A 23,097-nucleotide genomic window follows, 5' to 3' on the forward strand; every position below is an offset into this window, starting at 1 on the left:
CACCTTTGCGGAGCAAGACATAAAGTTTACTTATACCCCAGTCTGGAGCAGCAAGATGGTGTCAAGTCTTCGCTCTAATCGCCGTTGGGTGACTGTTTGATTTTTCGATCACCCGACACGTTTCGATTGTCAGGAGCGTTGGTAATCCTGCATTTTTATTTACCGCAGCCAAAGGCTTTGCAAAATCCTTGCGACTAGAGCGTTCAGGAAACATCGCTTGAGAAGCAAAGTGGCCTAGTGGGAAGAGCTCGGGACTCAGGAGACCTCTAGACTGTAAGCTCGTTGCCAGCAGGGAATGTGGCTGCTTATCACTGTATTATACTCTCCCAAGCGTTTAGTACAGTGCTCAATATGTACAATTGAATGAATGAATAAATGGTGGACAGAGCTGTGGCCTAGGAGTCAGAAAGATCTGGATTCTAATCCTGGTCCCGCCACTTGTCTGCCAGGTGATCCTTGGGCAAATCATTTCACTTCTCTGTGCCTCAGTTACCTCGTCTGCAAAATGGGGATTAAGACTGTGAGCCCCATGTGTGATAGGAACTGTGTCCAACTTGATTAGCTTGATTAGCTTGTATCATCATCATCATCATCAATCGTATTTATTAAGCGCTTACTGTGTGCAGAGCACTGTACTAACCGCTTGGGAAGTACAAGTTGGCAGCATATAGAGACAGTCAATACCCAACAGTGGGCTCACAGTCTAAAAGGGGGAGACAGAGAACAAAACCAAACATACAAAATAAAATAAATAGAATAGATATGTACAAGTAAAATAAATAAATAAATAAATAGAGTAATAAATGTGTACAAACATATATACATATATACAGGTGCTGTGGGGGAGGGAAGGAGGTAAGATGGGGGGATGGCTCCGAACAGTACTTTGGCGCATAGTAAGCGCTTAAACAATACCACAATTAATAATGATTATTATTATTCATTCCTTCATTCAATCGAATTTATTGAGTGCTTCCTGGGTTTCAGAGCACTGTACTAAGCGCTTGGAAAGTACAATTCAGCAACAAATAGAGACCATGCCTACCCAACGGGCTCACCAAGTCCAAGTGTTGAGCAGGGACAATCTCTGCCTTCAAGGAGTTCATGTCTAATCTGCCATCTTCCTCTCTCACTACTCCCTCTCTTCTCTCCCCTCTTTCACTCCTCCCCTAGTTCCTGATCTGCCTTCATCCTTCTCACAGAACAAAAACATGAGGTTTCTTCCTGCCACCCCCTGTCCATGTTTAGTCAGAGTTGGATGTGTTCCCAGACAGATTTAAGGAATTCTGCCTCGTGCTTAGACTCAGGGAAGGATGTATGTCATTTGTTTACAGAAAAAAGAAACCTCATGTTTACCAAACCCAGCCTTATCCATCGCCTGTCTCACACATACTTTGCCATTATTAAACCAGCAGCAAGCGATCATAGGTATCGCCAATTTATCCTTGATTTAACGTTTGATCGGAAGAGTTGAAACTGAACCCATTTAAGGTCACTGCGTTTCTGGTTTCCCAACCTTCCCGTAAGACTGAAAGCATATTTTGTGACCACGAATTCTTCTTCGAGGAGAAGCGGCGGAATTTTGCATTCTGGGGATGTCCTAACATGATGGTTTTGAAATTTGCTCCTCTTTTTGTCCATGGTGCGTGTTTTCAGTGCGTGTCATGGCTAGAAAGGCAATTACGGAATAAAGGCAGATTCTTCCGATTTCGTAGCTTCCTCATTTGAAATCCACCTGCTTCGAGCGTGTTTCCTGTGTGGATATCTTAATAACAACAATAATAATGACAATAATATTGGTTGTTAAGCACTTTGCACCGTGTCAAGCCCTGTTCTAAGTGCTGGGGTAGGTATAGGATAGTCAGTCAACCAAGCTATTAATGGTATTTGGTATAAAAAGGTCAGACAGTCCCTGCCCCTCTTACACTCCCTGAGTAGAAGGGAGAGCAGGCATTGAATCCCCATTTTACGGATGAGGAAACTGAGGCCCAGAGAAGAATAATTGTGGTATTTGTTAAGCGTTTACTATGTGCCAGGCACTCTACTAAGGACTGGGTATTCATTCATTCATTCAATCGAATTTATTGAGTGCTTACTGTGTGCATTCATTCATTCAATTGTATTTATTGAGCGCTTACTGTGTGCAGAGCACTGTACTAAGTGCTTGGGAAGTACAAGTTGGCAACATATGTAAAAGTAAGGGTATGTAAAGCAAGAAGGTTGGACACAGTCCCCGTCCCATATGGGGCTCACAGTCTTAATCCCCATTTTACAGATGAGGGAACTGAGGCATGGAGAAGTGAAGTGACTTGATCAAGGTGACACAGCAGACAAGCGATGGAGACAGATTTAGAACTCAGGTCCTTCTGACTCCTAGGTCTGTTCTCTATCCACTAAGCCACATTGCTTTTTATTTGCATTACTCTCTTGGGTCTTTTTTATGGAATTTGTTAAGCGCTTACTGTGAGTCAGGTACTGTACTAAGTGCTGGGGTAGAGACAAGCTAATCAGGTTGGACACAGTCCACGTCCCACATGGGACTCACACTCTTAATCCCTGTTTTACAGATAAGGGAATGAGAAATGAAGTAACTTGTCCCAGGTCACACAGCCGACAAGTGGCAGAGCCAGGATTAGAAGCCAGGTGTTCGGACTCCCAGATTTATGCTCCAGCCATTAGGTCCCACTGCTTCTCGTGGCTTCTCTTGAGTCCCGATTAGGCAAGCTTAGTTTCCTCTCCTTATCCCGAATCAGGGATAGCTAGATTGGTCACCAGAGTGAAATAATGAATCCTTGAGATTTTTCTCCAGAGAAGAAGGTCAAATCCAGCAAAGTAAATTTCAGCTTCACCCAGAGAGGTAATTCATTGCAATGTTATTCGAATAAATAAATTGAATACATAAATTTATTCAATAAATAAATCCCAGCTTTACCACTTGTCTGCTGTGTGACCTTGAGCAAGTCACTTAACCTCCGTGTGCCTGTTAACTCACCTGTAAGATGGGGATGAAGACTGTGAGCCTCATGTGGGATAGAGATTGTAGCCAACTCAATTTGCTTGTATGCATCCCAGCACTTAATACAGTGCCTGGCACAGAGTAAGCGTTTAACAAATGCCAGTATTATTATTACTGTTATTAAAATCATCATTAGTGTTATGAAATGGGGAAATCCAGACCCTGGCATTCTGAAAGCTGGGTTTCACGCAAAAATGCGGAATTAGAATACAGATGGGACCAGTGTATTTCCCTGAGCTTGGATTGCAGTGGAAAAAAGTTCAGGGTTTACAAGGAAAATCTCAATCATTTCTGAAGGAGCTCATTTTCTTAACAGTGGCTTTTATGATGTTAATGAAATCGGGAGAGATGAAGAGAGCATTTAAATGCTGGGTGGCTATTTCGATGTAGTGTGCCCTGGATAATAAATGCCACCTCTTTTGAGTTTGCTAATATTTCTTTGGGGAACATTAACTGACTTGTCTACGTACTAGGATGATAATAACAAAGTAACGACAAAAATAATGATGGTGGGAATTTTGTTAGCTGCCAAATAATGTAGCGAGAGCTTGATAAATACAAGGTAATCAGGTCAGACACAGTCCCTGTCCCACACTGGGCTCATAGTTTAAGTGGGAGGGAGAATGGGCATTTAATCCCCATTTTACAGATGAGGAAACTGAAGTGCAGAGAAGTTAAGTGACTTGACCAGTGTCACCCAGAGGACAAGTAACAGAGCCAGGATTAGAACCCAGGACTTCTAACTCTAAGGTCCAGGCCTTTTCCCCAGGCCACGTTTCTCATTTGATTGTTCCAGCCATACTTGAAAGAGTGAACTATTGCTATTCTCATCTTGGTTTCAGGAACATCTTTGTTTTTTTTTTTGTTGTTGTTTTGTTTTAATGATAATTGTTAGGCACTTACTATGTGTCAAGCACTCTTCTAAGCACTGAGGTAGATTCAAGTTTATCAGGTCGGACATAGTCCCTGTCCAACATAGGGCCCACAGTCTCACTAGCTGGGAGGACAGGTATTGATTCCCCATTTTACAGATGTGGTAACTGAGGCTTAGAGAAATGAAATGACTTCCTCAAGGTCACTCAGCATACAAGTGACGGAACTGGGATTAGAACCCAGGTCCTTCTGACTCCCGAGCCCGTGGTCTGTCCACTAGACCACACTGCTGTTGGACCGTACTCTCCCAAGTGCTTAATGTAGTGCTCTGCACCCAGTAAATGCTCAATAAATGTTCTGCACACATTAAACACGGAATAAATACCCTTGATTACTTCATTGATCGGGAGAATGGACAAGAGAAAACTTGGGAATCATCTCTAAAGCTGGACCCTCCCAAATCCTGCCGACAGATAGGTTCTGGGAACGCTCATAATCTCTCATCCTTTTCTGGAATTCAAGTTCTCTGGGGACCATTTTCATTATTTATGTACACTAGTGATATCTTCAGAGGACTTTGTGTCTCTCTCGTTCTCAGACATACGTGCACACACACACACATACACACACACACCCCTCCTCATCCCCCCCAAACATTTCCCGTGTTACTGAGACAGTCAGCTCATCCTCGATCTAGACCATAAATCCACTGTGGGCAGGGAACATGGCTACCAACACTGTTATATTGGACTCTCCCAAGCATTTAGTACAGTGCTGTGCACACAGCAAGCACTCAGAAAATACGATTGATCGATGAATTGATTGAAGAAGCTTTTCCTCTTCTCTCCCCTTCCTCTTCTCGCTTTCTTTCATCTCTCTTGTCCCTCCTCCGTCTCGCTGGTGGGAGAGTGAGGTGTCTCAGAGGGGCTAAAGAAACAGCTCCTCTCAATCGTCCAGCTCTGTTCTCCAGAAATAGCAAGATTACGGATGTTTTACCAAAGACCCTTGTGGATAGGGACAATGTCTACTAGCCCTCATTTGTTTTCCTGAGTGCTTAGTATAGTGTTCTGTGCATAGGTGCTCAATATTCATGCGTATTCTTTGGTGGATTTCACTGTTCTTGGTGCTTTTTTTGAATATGGACAACTATGTAGAGATGCTCAGTGAATACATGTTGATTGATTGATTGATTCGAGGCCATATCTGGGTGGTTGCTGGAGGTGCGAACTTCTGTTTTTGAAATTTTTCTTTAATCATTAATAATAATAACAATAATAATAATGATAATTGTAGTATGTGTTAAGTGCTTATTATGTGTCAAGCACTGTTGCAGACATAAGCTAATCAGGTTGGATGCAGTCCCTGTCCCACATGGGGCTCACAGTCTTAATCGCCATTTTACAGATGAGGGAACTGAGGCATAGTGAAGTGACTTGTCGAAGATCACTCAGCAGGCAAATGGCAGAGCCGGGATTAGAACCCAGGTCCTTCTGACTTCTGGGCCTATGCTCTATCCACTAGGGCCATGCTGGTTCTCTTAAAGGAGTTTTTATCCTGCCGAAGAGTGATCAACTCCTTTGTCTTCAAGGGACCATTCCTAGAAAATGTGCACACACTTTATGGTCCTCTAGACCGTAAGCTCATTATGGGTAGGGAACATTCTGCTTATGTTGCATGCTTATGTATGCAACTTGGTAGATGCTCAATAAATACCATTGACTGGTAACTGATGGTTGCCTATGCAGTTACTGTACCTTTTCCACAGACAATTGGAACGAAAAAGATCCAGTCTGATTACCGTGCTCAAAGAGTGGCTAAAATAACCGTTTAGGAAGCAACCTTAACTTTTTTCCTAATTTAGAAACCAGGGCAAAATCTAATATGGTGATCCATTTTTTCCCCTCAGTAAACAAAAGAAAAATGCTCGGAACTAATATTCCAAGTTAGAATTTCCACATTCACTTAAGTAGGTTAATGGGCTGTCGGATGAAAAGTTCAGAACAATTACCGGTCTCGAGCAAGAAGGGCATTGGTGGCTTCCCAGCCAATGATTATGTGTCTTAGTTTAATAAATTAGCTTCTCTACACCTGGGCATGTTTTACTCGGACATTTTTTAGGGAAAGAAGTTGCTGTTTTGCTCCCTTTACTATGAGATTTAGGAATCCAGTCAGGTGCAGCTTTCCCAGGCAGGGAAGCAGCATGGCCTAGTGGATAAAAGCACAGCCCCAGGGAGTCAGAAGGGCCTGGGTTCTAATCGTTGCTCCACTATTTGTTTGCTGTGTGACTTGCCCAAGGTCACTTCACTTCTATAGGCCTCAGTTACCTCATCTGTGAAAGAGGGATTAATGTTGTGAGCTCCACCTGGGATAGGGACTGTGTTCAACCTGATCAGCTTGTGTCTATCCCGGTGCTTAGAACAGTGCGTGAAACATAATAAGTGCTTAACAAATACTATTATCGTCAACGAGGAACGAAACAAAAGCCAATCAAGACAGGGAGGAAAGGTGTCTATTGAGTTGTGGAGAAGCTAAGAGTTCCCCGCAGTCTAAAAGTGACAAGGCGACTCTTGACTGCAGACTATTTAAGCTATGGTTTGACGTGTCTCCCAACAAAGTCGGTGAAGACCTAAATAGAAGAGGAGAAGAATAAACAATTTATTCTGACAGAGCTTGATCATGCAGAGATCGCCCCACTACTGTTTACCCAGGGATAATGAGGTGGTAGAAAGATTCAAATTACACACAAGAGAGAGGGCAAAACTGTGAAAATGTTGGATCAGTCTTGCGGAGGTCGTGGCCTAGTGGATGGATTCCAGGCTGGGAGTCAGAAGGACCTGGGTTCTAATCCCGGCTCTGCCACCTGTCTGCTGGGTGACCTTAGGCAAGTCATTTCTCTGTGCCTCAATTCCCTCATCTTTAAAATTGGGTTTAAAACTGTAAGCCCCACATGTGACAGGACTGTGGCCAACCTGATTTTTTTGTATGTACCCCAGTACTTAGTACAGTGCCAGGCACATAGTAAGTGCTTAACAAATACTACAATTCTTATTAGTACTGTTAGAGTAAGAATAACACAGTGCACAGCACTGTACTAATTGCTGGGAAACAGCGTGGCCTAATAGGGCATGAGTCTCAAGATCTGAATTCTCATCTTCACTCTGCCACTTGCCTGCCGGGAGCTTGAGAAAGTAACTTAACTTCTCTGGGCCTCAGTTTCCTCATCTGTAAAAAGGGGATTCAATACCTGTTCTCTTTCCTGTGAGCCTGAGGTGCCATGTTAATATTTTCCCAGGCTGACTTTAAGGCGCTTAAAAATTAAACCAGAAGCAGACGAATGGCCAGCATTAATATTCCGATCGTGCACTGGAAATCATATTCCAGCCATAGGTTCTGGTAGTATGCCAGGGCTATTTAAATATAAAAAGGAAATTGTTCAATTTACTGTTAAGTGGAATAATGCGCCAGTATGGGGATTACAAACATAATTAGCACTTAGGTTAATGAAATGAGGGTATTAATTGTCAGAGAAAGGTGCTGCAAATTCATTCATTCATTCAATCGTATTTATTGAGCGCTTACTGCGTGCAGAGCACTGTACTAAGCACTTGAGAAGTACAAATCGGCAAGATATAGAGACAGTCCCTACCCAACAACGGGCTCACAGTCCCAACCGTGATATTGAGTTTAAGGAAGACTGAATTTCGATGGCAGTTTTAGTCATAGCAATATTTATTGAATGCTCACCAGGTGCATTGCACAATACGAACAGAAGCAGTGCGCCCACTGTTGGGTAGGGACTGTCTCGATATGTTGCCAACTTGTACTTCCCAAGCGCTTAATACAGTGCTCTGCACACAGTAAGTGCTCAGTAAATATGATTGAATGAATGAATGAATGAATGAATAATGGGTAGAGCATGGGCCTGAAAGTCAGAGGACCTGGGTCCTAATCACGGCTCTGCCCCTGGTCAGCTGTGTGACCTCAGGCAAGGCACTTCACTTCTTTGCGCCTCAGTTTCCTCATCTGATAAATGGGGATGAGATGAATCTGGAGCCCCCTGTGGAATACAGGAAGCCTCCGATCGCATAACCTTGAAACTACCCCAACACTTAGCACATAGTTAATACTTGGTGCAGAATAAAGGTCAACATTTTTATTATCATTCTCTCCCCCTCCCCATCCCCCCCGCCCTACCTCCTTCCCCTCCCCACAGCACCTGTATATATGTTTGTACAGATTTATTACTCTACTTATTTTACTTGTACATATTTACTATTCTGTTTATTTTGTTAATGATGTGCATCTAGCTTTACTTCTATTTATTCTGATGACTTGACACCTGTCCACATGTTTTGTTGTCTGTCTCCCCCTTCTAGACTGTGAGCCCGTTGTTGGGTAGGGACTGTATATATTGCCAACTTGTACTTCCCAAGCGCTTAGTACAGTGCTCTGCACACAGTAAGTGCTCAATAAATATGATTGAATGAATGAATGAATGAATATCATTTAGACTAAAAATTTCTGAGGTGTAAAGTGGTGGCCATTCAGGTTGACTGAAAACTTTATCGAACCCCAATTACTCCTAACACTTAAATCCATTGTTAAGATGGTTCATCTCATTACTTCATCACCGTATTAATTGAACTTGAGGTTTTATTGCACATGCTATTACAGTCTGGTTTTTTTTCCCTCTTTACGCTTGATTAATAACCACTGCCAAGCATGGGACATATTTGAAAGTGTTTAAAAACGACATAAGTGGTTGACCTTTTCCACCTTTTTTTACTCTTTGAATAATCAGCACTTGAAATATTTTCCAGTGGGCAAGTGATGTTCACCAGCATTAGGAGGGAAATCATTTTGGACCCTTACCCTTCCTGCTTCTAATGGACAGAGTTATAACTTTGGCATTTTGATTGTTGTGATGGATTTTTTTTGGCTGTTTTCAGCAACCAGATTTCAGGATGGGTTTCCAAAGATGGGAAGCAGCATGGTCTAGTGGAAAGAGCACGGGGGCGTGGGAGTCAGAGGATGTGGATTCTAATTCCGACCCTGCCACGTGTCTGCTGGGTGACCTTAAGCAAGTCACTTCACTTCTCTGTGCCTCAGTTTCTTCATCTGTAAAATGGGGATTAAAACGGAGAACCCCATGTGGGACAGAGACTGTCCAATGTGATTACCTTGTATCTACCTCAATACTTAGAATGCAAAATAAGTACCACAATTATTATTATCAATATTATTACTATTATAATTATTCATAATTATTAAAGATATTGAACCTATTTCCCAGGATGAATAGACCAAGCTATTGGGCCAGGTTTTTGGTCACCTGAGTCGAGAGGGAAACAAGTAAGCACTCAATAAATACGATTGAATGAATGAATGAATGAATGAATGAATCTGAGTGGCCTAGTGGCAGAGCCCAAGCCTAGGAGTCAAAGGACCTGGGTTCTAATCCAGACTCTGCCACTTGGGCACTGTGTGACCTTGGGCAAGTCACTTCTCTGGGCCTCAGTTCCCACATCTGGGGATTCAATACCTGTTCTCCCCCTACATAAGGTATGGGACCCGATTATTTTGTATTAGCCCTAGCCCTTAGTAGATCACTTTGCACATAAAAGGTGCTTAGTAAATACCACAGTTATTAAAGGGATGGGGCAGAAAGAAAGAGAGTTGGAGAGAAGAGGAGGAGAAAAGAGAAGAAAAGCAGGAAAGGGTGAGGTGATGGGGGAAACGTGAAGCAGCGTGGCTCAGTGGAAAGAGCCCGGGCTTTGGAGTCAGAGGTCATGGGTTCAAATCCCGGCTCCACCAATTGTCAGCTGTGTGACTTTGGGCAAGTCACTTCACTTCTCTGGGCCTCAGTTACCTCATCTGTAAAATGGGGATGAAGACTGTGAGCCCCCCGTGGGACAACCTGGTCACCTTGTAACCTCCCCAGCACTTAGAACAGTGCTTTGCACACAGTAAGCGCTTAATAAATGCCATTTAAAAAATGGGATTGACAAAGTCCCCTTTTGGCAAAGAAAATTGAAGTTCTGCATCTGCGTTCCCCTTGAACTGGTTTGGAGGTTTTCATCACAGATGGACAATCTTTATATTTGGAAAAGGTTGTGCTTTTAACATGGTGAAGTGAAGGTTGATTTCCTTTGCTCAAATCAAATCACATTCTCCTCATACCCTCATAGCTTTAGAGGTTAGGTGGTATTATTTCCCATTTTCCGGTGTGAAGAAGGGAGCAATACATTTTGAAAATTGCTCTGCTCTTTTAATTTTGTTTCTAAAATTATCACACTAAGTTTGAACTTTTTCCTAATGGAACCTTCTGACACTTCGAGTTAGATGTCGTTGAGTGAAGCCCTGGGAAGTGAAATGAAATCAAGATTCTCCCCTGATTTATCTACCTGTTCTTTAGATCTAGTAATTTTCCAGCTCACTGAGTCATTTACTGGTAACATGGTATCAGTTCTTTGGACAGGTCAGCTCTTGGCACTTGAGGTGCCTCTAGACCTGGGTTCTTTTTGAAGGGATTTGGAAATTAGGGAGGAAAAGAACCTGGATGTCCCTTTAGAACATGTCCATGTAGAAAATGTGGAAAGCACGTGGCTCTGGGAGTTGTACTTCCCAAGCGCTTAGTACAGTGCTCTGCACACAGTAAGCGCTCAATAAATATGATTGATGATGATGATGATGATGATTCTGGCTCCACCACGTGCCTGCAGTGTGACCTTGGGAAGTCACTTCACTTCTCTGTGTCTCAGTTCCCTCATCCTTTTAGACTGTGAGCCCACTGTTGGGTAGGGACTGTCTCTATGTGTTGCCAACTTGTACTTCCCAAGCGCTTAGTACAGTGCTCTGCATGCAGTAAGCACTCAATAAATACGATTGATTGATTGATTGATTGATCCTAACCGGAGATGAAGACTGTGAACCCATGTGGGACAAGGAAAGGTGTCCAACCTGATTACCTTATATCTACCCCAGTGCACAGCAGACAAGTGGGAATCCATATCAAACTGAGAAGGGGACGTCCAGCTTTATATTCAGTCGCACTTAATGAGCGCTTATTGTGTGCAAAGCACTGTACTAAGCGCTTGGAAGAGTACGCAATGTGGTTGAACTGCATTGGTATTGGAAATCCTCAACGAAAACAGCATTTTAAGCTCCTCTGGGTAAGGATAGTGCCTACCAACTGTATTGTACTCTGCCAAGTGTTAATACTAAGAATAGTAATAATTTTGGTATTTGTTAAGCATTTTCTATGTGTTAGGCACTGTTCTAGGTGTGGGGCTAGATACAAGCTAATCAGGTTGGATACGATCACTGTCGCACTTGGGGCTCACTGTCTCAATCCCCATTTTACAGGTGAGGTAAAGACACTTCCATGCCAAATGTCCTTGAAAACTTATCCATGGATAGAGCATTTCTCTTTTATGGTATTTAAGTGCTTACTATATGCCAGGCACTGTGCTAAGCACTGGAGTAAATACAACCTAAGCAGGTTGGACACAGCCTCTGTTCCACACGTGGCTTACAGTCTAGGAGGGAGAACAGGCGTTAAATCCCCATTTTACCATTGAGGAAACTGAAGCACAGAGAAGCCAAGTGACTTGCACAAGGTCACAAAGCAAGCCATTGGCAGAACCTAGGTCCTCCAACTCCAAGGTCTGTTCTCTATCCAGTACCCCAGAGGTGAAAAGGTCATTTTCTCTATACCCTCAGGGAGCATGCATTCTTAGAGAGTTTTGGAGGAAAGGTGAATGTGGGTTGCCAGAGACGGGGAGGGTAGAGCTCAAATACTAAAATTTTCAAGTGCTGGCTTCGTGCCGAGGGTTGTAACGAAATTTGAGGTGTGCTAACAGAATTATCCTCTTCCTGGTAAGGGCTTGAAGGATTGATGGCTGACTCATCAGCTTCATTCTCTTTCTTCTGCTCCACTTTTCTGACCTTCCCGTCCAAATATAAATTCAGATCTTCCTGCTTCTGCTGGAGAAGTTGGGTCCAGGATTGATTGGTTCCTGGTAGGATGTAAGCTCCTTGAGGGCAGGGATGGTGTCTTCCGACGCTTTTGTGCTCTTCTCGGTTTTGAGTAAGAAAAATAGATAAATAAAACTGTGGTATTTACTAAATGTCTACTATGTGCCCAGGCACTGTACTAAGCGCTAAGGTAGATACCAGATAATCGGGTTGGACACAGTCCCTGTCCCACAAGGCTCATGGTCTTCATCCCCATTTTATAGATGAGGTAACTAAGGCACAGAGCAGTTAAGTGATTTGCCCAAGGTCACACAGCAGACAAGCAGTGGAGCAGCATTAGAACCCAGATCCTCTGGCTCCCAAGCTCATGTTCTATCACTAGGCTACGATGCTTTCCACTCAATAAGTGCTCTCATCATGGTGAGGAAGGAAGGCTTAAATCTAAAGAGGTAAGAGTAAGTGCTCAATAAATACCACTGATTGATTTGATGATAATAATAGCGGTATTGGTTAAGCCCTTGCTGTGAGTCAAACACTGTGCTAAGCACTGGGGCTGGAAACCAGATAACCAGATCCGACATAGTCCCTGACACATAAGGGGAAGCAGCTTGGCTTAGTGGCAAGAGCCCGGGCTTGGGAGTCAGAGGTCTTGGGTTCTAATTCCGACTCCGCCACTTATCGGCTGTGTGACAAGTCACTTCACTTCTCTGGGCCTCAATTCCCTCATCTGTAAAATGGGGATGAAGACTGAGAGCCCCACGTGGGACAACCTGATCACCTTATATCTACCCTAGTGCTTAGAACAGTGCTTAGCACATAGTAAGTGCTTAACAAGTACCATCATTATTAATATTATTGTTATAAGGGGGAGGGAGAACAGCTATTGAACTCCTATTTTAGAAAACTGGAGCATGGGGAAGTTAATGACTTGGATAGAGCTTGGGCCTGGGAGTCAAAAGGGCCTAAATTCTAATCCTGGCTGGTTTAGGTTTTTTCTTTTTCTTTTTCTTTATGGTATTTAAGCGCTTGGTATGCACCAGGCACTGTATTAAGCATTTGGGTGGATACAAGCTAATCAGATTGGACACAGTCCATGTCCCACATAGGGCTCACAGTCTTAAATCTCCATTTTGCAGATGAAGTAACTGAGGCACAGAGAAATTAAGTAACTTGTCCAAGATCACACAAGTACAAGTTGGATAATGTAATAATGGCATTGTTCAGCTCCTAGAGTTTTGACCCTGAAGGATCTGCCTTTAATTTCCCGGGGAGAAGGAATAAGAATATAATAATAATAATGATGGTATTTGTTAAGTGCTATGTGCCGAACACTGTTCTAAGCACTGGGGTAGATACAAGGTCATCAGGTTGTCCCACGTGAGGCTCACAGTCTTAATCCCCATTTAACAGATGAGGTAACTGAGACCCAGAGAAGTGAAGTGACTTGCCCAAAGTCACACAGCTGACAAGTGGTGGAGCCGGAATTAGAACCCATGACCTCTGACTCCCAAGGCCGGGCTCTTTCTTCTAGGCCATGCTGCTTCTCCTCCCACCCATCACCTCATCCATTACTGGACCCTACTTGACCCCCATCAATCAGTCCTCATAGACCTGTGCTGTTTCCCTATCTCACGGTGATCTCCCACACACTTCCTGCCCACCCTAATGGATCGGGAAAACACACTGTTCCTTCCAATTTCACCGATTGTTCTGACCGGGCCAGGGCTCGCGGTTGGTACCCTTTGTCCTCCAGCCGTCTCTCAGCTCCAGCTCAACTTCCTCCCAATGCCTCTCCACCTCCTGTTATCTCTTCCACCATCTCCTCTCTGGGAACTGGGACCTCTGCTCTTGACCCCGTCCGTTCTCAAACCTATATCGGTGAGGTGGAGTGCTCAACTTTGTTGTTCTTCTTCTCTCAGCTTCCTCCTTTCTTTTTTCTCCTTTCTTCTTTACTCCTTCTCCTTCTTTCTCCTTTCTCCTCTCTTATTTCTCCCTTCTCTTTTATTCTTCTTTCTTTCTCCTTTCTCCCTTCCTACTTTTCTCCTTTCTTTCTCCTTTCTCTTTTCTTTCTTTTGTCCTTTCTCCTTTCTTTCTCCCTTCTTTTTTCTTTCTTCTTTCTCCGTTCTCCCTTCTTCTTTCTTTCTCCTTTCTCCCTTCCTTCTCCTTTCTCCTTTGTCTTATTTCTTCTTTCTCCTTTCTCCTCTCTTCTTTCTCACTTCTCTTTTCTTCTTTCTCCTTTATCTTTTCCTTCTTCTTTCTCCTTTCTCTTTTCTTCTTTCTCCTCTCTTCTTTCTCCTTTCTCTTTTCTTTAGCCTCTCTCTTCTCTTCTTTCTCCTTTCTCTTTTCTTCAGCCTTTCTCTTCTCTTCTTTCTCCCTTCTCTTTTCTTCTTTCTTCTACCTTCTTTCTTCTGTTTAAGTGCTTATTACGTGCCAAGCACTGTACTGAACTCTGGAGTAGATACAACTTAATCAGGTCAGACTCAGTCCCTGTCCCACATGGGAGTAGGATTGAATCCCCATTGTCCAGATGAGGAAACTGAAGGCCTCATCCTTCCCAGTCATCTAAATTTTGGGAAGGTAAGCTTTTTTTTTTTAGTATTATGGTATTTGATAAGTGCTTACTATGTGCCAGGCACTGTACTAAGCACTGGGTCAGAGTCAAGCTAATCAGGTTGGACTCAGTCTATGTCCCACACCGGACTCAAAGTCTGCATCCCCATTTTGCAGATGAAGTAACTGGGGCACAGAGAAGTGAAGTGCCTTGCCCACGGTCACACAGCAGCAGACAAATGGTGGAGCCTGGATTAGAACACAGGTCCTTCTGACTCCCAGGTTCGTGGGGCAGCGCTCCCTTAGACCCCAGAGCTCGAGCTGATGAGGCTGCCAGCCCACCCATCATCTGGCAGTCTGGACTTGTTGCAACATGAAGGATTGTGGTTAGACCTGGCAAAGGAGCAAAGACGCCACCTGGAGGACTCAGAGTGACTGGAAATATGTTGAGGGATTTTTCTTTTGTCTCTACCCCTGCCTCTGTCTCTGGAGCCAGAGGCCAACTTCTCTTAGAGAGGTGGGATTTCCTCACCTGTTCGCAGCTGGGAGTGGGATCATTCCTTTGACCTAAGTGCCAACTAGAAAATCAAGACAAGGAAAATACCCTTCAGATTTTAAAGCAGCTATGATTCCTAGGATCAACCTCTTTAGATAATACAACCCTAAAAAACCTGGCAGGAATATTTTATTGCCAGAAAAATGCCTGCTGGAAATAGGAAATGTTGGGTTTTTTTTCCTTCACTTTCAAACTCCGATGACCTTAACGCCGAGTCTTTCCATTTCGAAAAGGTTTGGGAAAAGAAGGAAGGGGGTGAGTGTTTTGCAGGCTGAGCTATTTCTGAGCCGAAATGATCGGCTCGGTAAGTTGAAGCCGAAAGACCTCGTCAAGCACGTTCTTTTCCGTAGGAGCATGGCTTCGATGAGGGGTCTTGTTTATTGGCCTGAAATTCGAGTCTCCCAGGGGAGAAATGCGCCCATCAATCGGAGGTACATTCTGCCAGAACGTCTCCAAGTGATCTCTTCTTGGGTCATTTTCATAGTTTGTGTATAAATAATAATAGCAGTGATAACTGTGGTATTTGTTGAGCACTGACTCTATGCCAAACACCATACTGGGGTAGTTATTAGAAAATCAGTCTCTGCCCCATACAGGGCTCACAGTTTGAGGAGGGAGAACAGAAATTAAACCCCCATTTTACAGATGAGGTAACTGAGGCACAGAAGTATTAGGTAGCTTGATGAAGTTCACACAGGAGGCAAGTCGCAGAGCCTGGATTAGAACCCAGGTCCTCTGACTTCTCAGCCCGGCCTCTTTCCACTAGGCCGCACTATTTCTAAGTAGGCTCCAGTTTAGGCTACATTTCAATAGGAGCAAACCAAGAGCTGTATGTAAAGTCCGGAGAGAACTCACCGCCCTCCCAATAATAATAATGATAATAATGGCAATAGCTGTGGTATTTGTTAAGTGCTTACTGTGTGCTAGGCACTGTAGTAAGCGCTGGGGTGGATACAAGAAAATCAGGGAGAACACAGTCCCTGTTCCATACCAGGCTCCCAGTCTCAATCCGCATTTTACAGATGAAGAAACTGAGGCCCAGGAAGTGAAGTGACTTGCCCAAGGTCATACAGCAGACAAATGGCAGAACTGGGATTAGAATTTAGGTCCTTCTGATTCCCAGGCCCGGGCTCTATTCCACTATGCCACTGCGCTTCTCTACCAACTCTGTTATGTTGTACTCTCCTAAGCACTTTGTACAGTGCTCTGCACCCAGGAAGTGCTCAATAAATACAATTGATTGGCTTATTTTATCATATCAACTCTTATCTACCCAGTGCTTGGTACATTGTGTTTAATAACATCATAAGTAAATAAATAAATAACATTATTTAATAAATAACACTAACTCCAGTACTGAGAAGCAGCATGGCTCAGTGGAAAGAGCACAGGCTTTGGAGTCAGAGGTCAAAGGTCATGGGTTCAAATCCCGCCTCCACCACTTGTCAGCTGTGCGACTTTGGGCAAGTCACTTAACTTCTCTGTGCCTCAGTTACCTCATCTGTAAAATGGGGATTAAGACTGTGAGCCCCCCATGGGACAACCTGATCACCTTGTAACCTCCCCAGTGCTTAGAACAGTGCTTTGCACATAGTAAGTGCTTAATAAATGCCATTATTATTATTATTATTATTATTATTATTATTATTATTATTACTGCCTAACATTAATGGCATTTTCTCGCTGCAAGTCTTACTAGAAGAACAATTGTGGATTTGTGAAGCTCGTCAGTCAGTCGTATTTACTGAGCGCTTACTGTGTGCAGAGCACTCTACTAAGCACTTGGGAGAGTACAATAGAGCAATATAACAGTCACATTTCCTGCCCACATCGAGTTTACAGACTAGAGGGGGGGGGACAGACATTAATGTAAATAAATGAATTACAGATATGTACATAAGTGCAGTAATACTTCAATCAGCCAATCAGTGATGTTGACTGGAAGCATGTTGTGGGCAGGGGAACAGTTCTACCTACTCTATGTCGTACTCTCCCAAGTGCTTAGTACAGCCCTCAGGTAAGTGCTCAATAAATATGATTGATTGAGCGCTTACTACATGCAGAGTACAGTACTTAGAGAAGCAGCGTGGCCTCGTGGAAAGAGCTCAAGCCTGAGAGTCAGAGGACCGGGATTCTAATCCTGACTTCACCACTTGTCTGCTGTGCTGCCTTGGGTGAGTCACTTCACTTCTCTGTGTCTCAGCTCCCTCAACTGGAAAATGGGGATGAAGACTGTGAGCCCCAAATGGGACAGGGGCTGTGTTCAACCTGATTATCTTGTATCTATCCCACTGCTTAGAACAGTGTTTGGCACATAGCGCTTAATAATAATAATGATGATGGTATTTGTTACGCGCTTAACAAATACCATCATCATCATCAACTAAATACCTGTTCTGTTTCCTACTCAGACTGTGAACCCCAGGTGGGACCTGGTGATCTTGAATCTACTCCAGTGCTTAGTACAGCTCTCAACACACAGGAAACGCTTCAGAAATACTACCATTATTGTTATTATTATTATTACTATTATTATTACCACAGAGGTAACAGGCCGGAGACCTATTTTGGGGTCTTTTCAGCCCTGACTGGGCTCTCTCAAGCCTAGGGGGTAAGTGCAGGAGTTCAGCACAGAGAGCTGATGGGACTGTTATTATTACCTCAGAGGTAACAGGCCAGAGACCTATTTTGGGGTCTTTTCAGCCCTGACTGGGCTCTCTCAGGCCTAATAAGAGCCCTGGAGGAGTCGGGCCAGGAGTTCAGCACAGAGAGCTGATGGGGGTTGTCGTCCCCTTCGCCCTCCTCCCCCATGCAGGGAGCGGGCACCAACAAATGCGAATCGCCGATCATTCACTACCACCAGACCTGCATCGAGCCTTCTAAGGGAGAAAACACGTTTTCCCCACCACCCCCGAGGGGAGAGGACCGGGAGATAAGAGCGCGAACGGGTGGCTGTTGAATCTCTGAGTCATATCTAAAAATGAACATCTGAGGTCTGTTTTGATATTTGTGCCGTATGCTCCTTGAGTAACGGAGGCTTAAGAGACTGATCTCCTGACATTAATTGGATTTGCTCTCGAGGCTGGCCAGGGACATACCTTGCTAATACTTCCAGCGCCACCAGAATGAGAGGAGGCAGAGATTGCATACACCCCAGCTGGCCGGGTACTCGGCGGTGAGGATGTATGGGAAGACCTCTCCCAAAGAGAGGGAGCTCAGGAATAACATGACGCTTCCTCCCAAGATCCTTTTTATTTCTCTTCTTGCGGTGATTCTCCCATCATGCCCCAGTCAGCATGTGGCTCTTTGCTCGTTTCTCCTCAGCCTGGGAAGACACTTTAGAGATGATCTAATTAAGCAAAGTTGTACATTTGGTGTTGGGGTTTTTTTTATGTGATTGAAAATGTGAGATGTTCGCCAATGAACTGGTTTAATTAAATAAGACTGGTTTAATAGGTCATAACTATGCCCAGGTGAGGTGGCGTAGAATGGTAATGTAGGGAAATATATCTCTTCTGACACCTCATTATAGCTTTTAGCTACTCAAGCTCTGCTGCTCAGTAAATTCAATGCTTTACTATTTATTTTTAACTGATTTGGGTTCTGAATTCAGTTGTGGCTCAAAAATAACAAGATGCTCTTGAATTCAGTAACATACCCCAGAGTAAAAACCCACTTCCGTGGCCCATCGCACGCACCTGAGAAACTGTCCCGAATCTGAACCAAACATGGGAAAAAAATCCTTTCTAAAGAGACGTGCTTCTGCATCATGTGAAGTCTGAAGGTTGTTGATCTCGGCTGTTGGAACAGAGCCTCCAGAAACCAATTGGGAGTCAAACCTCCGGACCCTGTTTTCTAAGAGCTCTAAGAGCTTGGATGGGAAGAGGAAGGGCTTTTAAGGATTTCTCCATTTCTGATTACTTTGCTTGGCATATAGTAAGCGCTTAAATATCATAAAAAGAGTCAGTAGACACATTCCCTGTCCACAGAGAGCTTGCAGTCCATTCATTCATTCATTCAGTTGTATTTATTGAGCTCTTACTGTGTGCAAAGCACTGTACTCAGCACTTGGGAGAGTACAACAGAATAATAAATAGACACATTCCCTGTCCTCAGTGAGCTCACGTCTAGAGTCTAGGGGGGAGACAGAAATTAATACAAATGAATAACTTGTAATATATAATTTATAGCAACAAGCATAGCTAGAGGGGGAGACAGACATTAATAGGAATAAATTATTGATACTATATATTTATCTGTACATAGGTAGAACCCGGCCCGTGACTGAATCCAGTCAGGTACTTCTGAGTTCTGATTTCAGCCTTCATAGATAGATGCGATGTTTCTTTTCCCTGCCCTGGGGCTCAGCTGCTGCTTTGAAATTTGTTTAAATCCTGAAGAAGCCAGAGGCAGAGGGCGTCTTGTTTAGAAGCCACTCTTTCCTTAAGGCAGGAAATGTTCCCGAAGATGAAATATGGAATGAGAAAGCACCCGACAGCCGGCAATTTCTAAATTTGCCTGGCTGTGAAAGACGGCATTCCTGGCTTTGTTCCTGTGGGGAGACGGGATGTTAAGTATGTAGCTTTCGATCAATCGATCAATGGTATTTATTGAGCGCTTACTGTGTACAGAATACCGTACTAAGTGCTTGGGAGAATATGATATAACAAAGTTGGCAGACAGGTAACCTGCCCACAAGGAGCTAATAGTCTAGAAACAGATGGGAAGTGCTGAGTTTAATCAGTCAACAGGAGGGAGCAGGTATTTCAGGTTTGGAAAAGTCCAGCCCCACTTAGTGAATCAAGCAACAGTATTTAGTGAGTTCCCACTGTGTGCAGAGCAGTGGATGAAGATCTCGGAAGAGTGCAGTGGAGTTAGTAGAGAAGCAGTGTGGCTTAATGGATAGAGCACAGGCCTGTGAGTCAGAAGGACCTTGGTTCTGATCTCAACTCCCGTACGTGTCTGCTGTGTGACCTTGGGCAAGTCATTTCCCTCCTCTGGACCTCAGTTACCTTATCTTTAAAATGGGGATTAAGAGTGAGCCCCATGTGGGGCAGGGACTGTGTCCATCCTGATTAACTTGTATCTACCCCAGAGCTTAGAAAAGCGCTTGGCACATACTAAGCATTTAATAGGTATGATACTAACAATAATGATAATACTAGACATGATTCCAGCCCTCTTTTTTGGACCATGGTCAAGCCCAAAGACTGTATGTTTATAGATACACTTCATTATCCTCTTCTCTTCAACCAGACTAAGCATTCTGCCTTTGCCTCACTAGCCCTCCTCTTTATGGTATTTGTTAAGCGCTTATCATATGTCAAACACTGTTCTAAGCGCTGGAGTAGATTCAAGTTAATTAGGTTGCCCCACATGAGGCTCACTGTCTATGTAGGAGGGAGAGCAGGGAGAACTGAGGCCCAGAGAAATGAAATGACTTCCCCAAGGTCTAACAGCAAGCAGTTGGCAGTGGGATTAGAACCCAGGTCCTTTGGCTTCCAGGCCCATGATCTTTCCACTAGGCCATGCTGCTTCCCACGATTAATCAGTCAATCAGCCAAGCAGAGAACATTAAAATGTGTTCTTTCATAGCCAACCGAACACCCTCTTCAGAGCCCTACTGGAATCATTTCTCTTCCAAGAAGCCTCCCTGATTAACCTCTCATTTCCCCACCCTAATTGCCATTCCTTCTGCATCACCTTAAGCACTTTAATACCCTGGCCCCACCACACTGATTTATATTTCCTTATATCAATCAATCAACGGTATTTATTAAGCGCTTACTATTTGCCAGGCACTGAGATAGATAGAAGATAATAAGGTTGGACACAGTCCGTGTTCCACATGGAGCTCACTGTCTTAATCCCCATGTTACAGTTGAGGGAATTGAGGCACGGAGAAGTTAGGTGACTCACCCAGGGTTACCCAGCAGACAAGTAGTGGAGCCGAGATTAGAATCCAAATCCTCCAACTCCGTGGCCTGTGCTCTTTCCATTAGGCCATACTGCTTCCCACTGTCAATCAGGGCAGGGATTGTGTCTACCAACTCCGTTATATTGTACTCTCCCAAGTGCTTAGTACAGTGCTCAATACTGAGCACAGTCAGTGCTCAATAAATACAATGGATTGTTTGATCAATCAACCAAGCAGAAAACGTCTATTCTGTTGCTCTCCCTCTCAGACATTTATTTGAATGTGTCTTCCCCACTTAACTGTAAGCTTCCTGAGGGCAAGGATTGTGCCTGCCAACTCTATTGCGTTGTACTCTGCCGAGGGCTTAGTACAGTGCGCTTGCACACTGTAGGCGCTCCATAAATACCACTGAGTAATTGGTTCTGTCCTCTGTCTTTCCAGCCTTCACGGTGACAGAGCACCACATTGGATTCCAGAGCAGAAGTTCAACAAGCAACCCTCCGCCTGATCCAGTCGATCGGTTTGATGCTTCCACCTGGAACAGGTATATCCCAGACCATTGCCCTTTCCTCCTTTCTGGCCTGGTCCTTTTAGGGGAAACAGAGTCAAAAGGACCTGGGTTTTATTCCCTGCTCTGCCATCAGTCTGCCGTGTGACCTCGGACAAGTCACTTCACTTTTATTTCCTTCATTTGGAAAATGGGGTGTAAAACTATGAGGCCCACGTTGAACATGGACTGTGTCCAACCTGCTTAGGTTGTATCCACCCTGGTGCTTTGTACAGTGTTTGGAACACAGTAAATGCTTAACAGATATCATTAAAAAAAACCAAACCCGTTTAGTGGTCAAGGCCATGATGATAGATTCCCATCTGTGTTTTGCTGTTCCGCTATGACGACTGTATCTTACTGGATTATCAATAAGAGAAGTGATCGATATTTGGGTGAAGATACTGAGCTGTCCTTCTAAGCAAAGAGGGAACCAGATTCAGCTAGATCCTGGTGATCAGTCAGTAGGTCTTCCTTCACATACATTTTTTTTTTCATCTCACAAGCTTTGAAGATTTACTTTCCCAAATACGTTGTGTTTCGCTTAGGCAATCCATAACAGTGGGTCACTCTCAACTTCAATGACTTGGACTTCCTCATTTGACCCCAGTGACTGACCTTCTCTCATCAGTTAGTTGTACTTATTGAGCACTTACTGTGTGCAGAGCACCTTACTAAGCGCTTGGGAGAGTAGAATATTTTATGATGGCATTTATTAAGCGCTTACTATGTGCAAAGCACTGTTCTAAGCTCTGGGGAGTTTACAAGGTGATCAGGTTGTCCCACGGGGGGCTCACAGTCTTAATCCCCATTTTACAGATGAGGGAAGTGAGGCCCAGAGAAGTGAAGTGACTTGCGCAAAGTCACACAGCTGACAGGTGGCAGAGCCGGGATTTGAACCGATGACCTCTGACTCCAAAGCCCTGGCTCTTTCCACTGAGCCAACATGCTTCCCCTAGAATACCACAATAAACCAACACATTCCCTGCCCACAATGAGCTTACAGTCTAGATGACTTCCCCACCTCCTTCCAACCCCGATCACCAGCTGTTGTCTAAGCTTTTCCACCATTTTGTATTAACATTAATAATAATTATGGCATTTATTAAGTGCTTAACTATGTTCCAGGAACTGTACTAAGTGCTGAAGTGGATACAGGCAAGTCAGGTTGGACACAGTCCCTGTCCCACGTGGGGCTCACAGTCTCCATCCCCAGTTTACAGATGAGGTAACTGAGCCCCAGAGAAGTGACCAAGATCACATAGCAGACAAGTGACAGAGCCGGGATTAGAACCCATGACCTTCTAACTCCAAAGTCACTTCTCTATCTACTGTGCCACTCATTTCCTGTACAACACTTGCCCTCAATCCCCTCAGCCCTGAGAATCAAAGGTTGAATATTTTAAAAGACCGTTGGCAGCCCTTCTGTGTCGTTCTGTCGATTGTCCTCACTGGAGCTTGGCTGTGCTCATTAATGGGAATCAAGCATACATCTTCTCCAGGGTTTGGGGTAAAACTGCCGTTTCAGCCACCATAATAAAAACCAGAATTTTACTGCGGTGTTGCCGATGGCCAAGGCTGGAGAAACCCGGCAGGATGCATCTTCAAACCCTGGACTTTAACAGGGTTAAAGGCGTCAATAGCATCTATGATTTTCTAAA

At 44.0% G+C, this 23,097-nt stretch overlaps 1 protein-coding gene across 1 annotated transcript in view; it reads left to right on the plus strand.

Moving 5' to 3' along the window:
• CHRM3 (cholinergic receptor muscarinic 3) overlaps nucleotides 1-23,097 on the plus strand; it is a 165,243-nt gene that overhangs the window by 71,508 nt on the left and 70,638 nt on the right. The window contains exon 3 of the mRNA XM_038761354.1: nucleotides 21,331-21,433. Coding sequence (XP_038617282.1) covers nucleotides 21,331-21,433 — 103 coding nt within the window. The remainder of the gene's footprint in view (nucleotides 1-21,330; nucleotides 21,434-23,097) is intronic.

This window comes from Tachyglossus aculeatus, chromosome 19, assembly GCF_015852505.1.
Source record: "Tachyglossus aculeatus isolate mTacAcu1 chromosome 19, mTacAcu1.pri, whole genome shotgun sequence".
Classification (NCBI taxonomy): Eukaryota; Metazoa; Chordata; class Mammalia; order Monotremata; family Tachyglossidae; genus Tachyglossus; species Tachyglossus aculeatus.